The sequence below is a fragment of the Pterocles gutturalis genome, unplaced genomic scaffold (genome assembly GCF_000699245.1).
Source record: "Pterocles gutturalis isolate BGI_N339 unplaced genomic scaffold, ASM69924v1 scaffold22145, whole genome shotgun sequence".
NCBI lineage: Eukaryota > Metazoa > Chordata > Aves > Pterocliformes > Pteroclidae > Pterocles > Pterocles gutturalis.
The window spans coordinates 1-3,787 of NW_010141389.1; the positions used below are offsets into that span (position 1 = coordinate 1).

The following is a 3,787-nucleotide window of genomic DNA, read 5'->3' on the forward strand; positions in this document are numbered from 1 at the left end:
CGCCGTGGCCACGTAACGCCCCAGAGGCTCCAGCACACATTCTGTACTTTCAAACCCCCTGACATCTGCAAAGCTGTGATTTTATTTTTGTTTTGCAGGTAAAAGATGAAAAAACCATACAGGAAATGTTCGACCTGAGTGATTATGAGAAATGTGAAGAGCTCAGGAAGTCCAAAAGCAGAAGTAAAAAGAACCACAGTAAATTTACCCTCGCCCACTCCAGACAGCCTGGAAACACGGTAGGTGCTGCTCCCCGCCACGCTCTGCTCCCCAGCACCGGTCAGCCTGAGAGCGCCGGTAGCTCTCGGTGCAGGATGGGTGCCGCTCCGTTACCTGCTCCAGGGCTGGGGGCTTGACACAGTCATTGGGGGGGTGACACCGGATAGACTGAGTTGTGTAGGAGTCCAGCTCATGGTTTAAAATATATGAACGTCCATTAAAGCTCATCAGGACCAACAGGAACCGTGCGAGACGGAGGGAGAAGCAGGGTTGCTGCTGGGTGAGGACTCGGGCAGCTGGGGGACGGAACCACCGTAAAACCACCGTAAAACCGGCCGAGCGCTGAGCTCGGGATCTGTGCACCTGAGAGCTGTCTGGCTCTGGGAAGGGAGGTGTCAGAACATTTGCCAGGAGCAAGGACAAAGCTGTTTCGCTGCCTGCACGCGTTAATTCACCGGGGGGGAGGCAGGGGAGGGAGGGATGCTGATGGTCCTTGGGTTTGCTGCCCACCTTGGAGCAGCATCAAAGTCCCAGGAGTGCTTTATACCCAGAGGAAAGCTGAAAAGCGCCAGAATGGAGGCACTGCTCCTAGGAGCAGGACTTTCCACCAGGTCTCAGTTGGCTCTGCAGAAAGGGATCCGGTCCCTGACGGCACGCTGGCTCTGGCACAGATGCACCCACCCACAGCCGCACGCCTGGGCTGGGTTTACACCATTCTGCCTGGTTTCAGTAGACCGAGCTGGCCCGCCCCACGCTTTGATAAGGATTGTATAACACCATGAAATGCGAAAAGGGAAGAGAAGGGGAAAAGAAAAAGCGGCTGCACTGTCCCCAAGCGCCCTGAGCAACGGAGAGAATTGAACAAAACGCTGCGGAGGCTACAGCTCATTTCTGCTGAGCATCTGACTTAAAAAAAAAAACAAACCCAAAGGACCCTGGATCCCCTCTACAGACCATATTTTCAGAAGTGCTCTGCCCTCAGTGTGCATCTGACCTATCCAAGCACGGAAAATCTGGCTCCTCGTGTGGAACTGTGGCTGCTCGTCTGACGGACTCTGCCCAAACCCGAGGCGGCAGCAGATAAACCGCGTGCGAGCGGCAGGTGCGCAGAAAGGCGGCAGGCATCCCCGTTTGATGAGGGCAAAACCCCCCACGGTGTGTGGGAAGTTTGCAAAGAGGGGGAAGGAGGAACTGCAGCCACCAGGGAAGAAAATTGGGCGCACAGCTTTTTGCTTTGGAAAGCTGGGTGCTGCGAGGAGCCGCGGGCGGCTTCGCGAAGGGCTGCCCGGGAGCAGAGGGGCGGCACGCCAGCGCCCTTCGGCAGGACCGCACGAGCCGGACCGCTTTGCGTTTTTTTCCACCAAGCAAGCCAGCTGTCAAGGCCGTGTGGCTTTTCACAGCGTGAAAGCATCTCTGCGTGAGTTTAGCCACCGGCACTGACCTGAATTCCCTCTTTTGCAGGCACCAAACCTGATCTTCCTGGCTGTGAGTCCAGAAGAGAAAGAGTCCTGGATTAACGCCCTCAACTCTGCAATCACACGTGCTAAAAACCGCATCTTAGACGAGGTGAGCAGGACTCCGGGCCAGACCCAGGCGCCGTTGTCTTGACTTTAATCTCAGTCCTCCTCCGCTCTCCGTTTCCTATTGAAAAGGAGCGCAAAGCTGTTGGGTTTCCATGGACTGCACTCGGACGCAGCCACCAACACCCACGGAGCGGGCTCTGCGGCAGGGCCGGGGCAGTCGGACCCTCCCAGCCCCGGGACGGAGCTGCAGCATCGATCGCAAAGTCCTGGCATGGGGCAGCTCCTTGGTGGCCCCAGGTCAACGCCTTCACCCTGGAGCCCAGCCTCATCTTGAGCAACCTGGGCTAGGAATGGCTCCCATTTCCCATGCTCCCAGACCGTTCACTAGGTTTTTTTCACCACTTTTAGGTTACTGTTGAAGAGGACAGCTACCTCGCCCACCCAACACGTGACAGAGCAAAAATACAGCCCTCCCGGCGCCCGCCAACACGTGGACATTTGATGGCTGTGGTACGTGTAACAAACTCCAGACACATGCTTAGCTCAGTTCCCTTGGAACTATTTCATTTGTAAGTAGATGCAAGAAGACGCGGTGTCTGAGCTCTGGCCTGAGCTGAAAATTGTCACCATAAGACCCAGGACTGTCCTGGATCATGAGTCGTCTTGTTCTACAAGAACAGAGTCTTGTCAGTCAAATTCATCCAGGAGGTTGTTTCCACTCGATCCAAGTGTACCAAGGAGGGGAGTCAAGCGCTATTGGCTCTGACAATCATAGAATCATCAAATCATTAAGGTTGGAAAAGACCTCAAGGATCATCAAGTCCAACCGTCAAGTCCAACCATTCTACAAGAACAGAGTCTCATAGAACAAGACGATTCATGATCCAGGACAGTCCTGGGTCTTATGGTACATGGCATCGTGCAAAGCTTTTTGCAAAGCGGTAGCTTGCCATCGCTGACACCTTTTTCCCTGATGCTGAAAATTAAATGCTCCTTCAAGTTCCTGATGGAGAATGGCCATGCAGCTGGGGAGCTCCGTCGTGGGTTATCGTGGATGGCTTCTCCCAGGCTCTTCAGCTGATCCACATCTCAGCTAGAACCACAAACCCAGCGCATCTGGGCCACTCGGTCACACTTGCTTGTGCATCTGTGCATCCTGGTGCGGGCGATGTGTATCGCGGGGGTAAGGGACAGTCAGTAGTAGCTTGCAGCCGTCCCTTTTCCGATGATAACAGCTCTTCCTTGTCTTGTTTCTTCAGGCATCTACCTCAACCTCTGATGGCATGCTGACCCTCGACCTGATCCAGGAGGAAGACGCGTCTCCGGAGGATCACAGCACCTGCGAAGAGAGCTTCCGAGTGGACCTGGATAAGTCAGTGGCACATCTCACTGCTGGCCGGCGCCGGTCAGATTCAGAGAACGTCAAGTCGTCAGAGAAAGGCCGGACGGGGAGCCTCCCAAGACGGGAGGTGACCTCCTGGGACAGATCTGGGCAGCGCAATGACTCCTTTGACAAAGGGACCATGTACACGCCACAGGTCCCCAAAAAGCTCTCGCACTCAGAGAAGAATAAATGTGCCTCCATGGAAGAGATTCTGTCTCGACGGGACTCTTCCACGCACCGGGCGGTGCTGAGGAGGGGGCTGGAGGCTCAGTTTGCCTCCGCAGAGCCGGAGCAGCTCTCCCGGATACAAGAACTGGTTGCACTGAAACTGGAAAAAACTCAGGAACTGCTGACGGAGGTGAAGGGCTACGGGGAAGGCAAGAGAAAGACCAAGGATTCCAACACCAGCACCACCACCACCAACTCTTCTTCCTCATCATCTTCCAAGTCGGACTCTGAAAGGATCCTGCAGGAATCCGAGAGGTTGCTGGGGGAGGCTTCCTCCACCTGGAGCCAAGCCAAGAGGGTGTTGCAGGAGATCAGAGAGTTGAGGGACCTGTACAGACAGTTGGACCTGCAGCAGTCAGACTCAAAACCCAAACAGAGCTCACAGTCCCAGTACAGGAAGAGCATGATGTGAAGGCAAGCCTCGGGGTTGGGA

At 55.1% G+C, this 3,787-nt stretch overlaps 1 protein-coding gene across 1 annotated transcript; it reads left to right on the forward strand.

Annotated features, from left to right (window-relative positions):
• Window positions 1–98: 98 nt before the first annotated feature.
• Window positions 99–3,779, forward strand: PLEKHO1 (pleckstrin homology domain containing, family O member 1; the record flags this gene model as incomplete). The annotated part of the gene is made up of 4 exons (XM_010084011.1): window positions 99–239; window positions 1,681–1,785; window positions 2,151–2,252; window positions 3,002–3,779. Coding segments are annotated over 4 exons (1,113 nt in total), but the record flags the coding sequence as incomplete, so codon positions are not given.
• Between the last annotated feature and the right edge of the window lie 8 nt (window positions 3,780–3,787).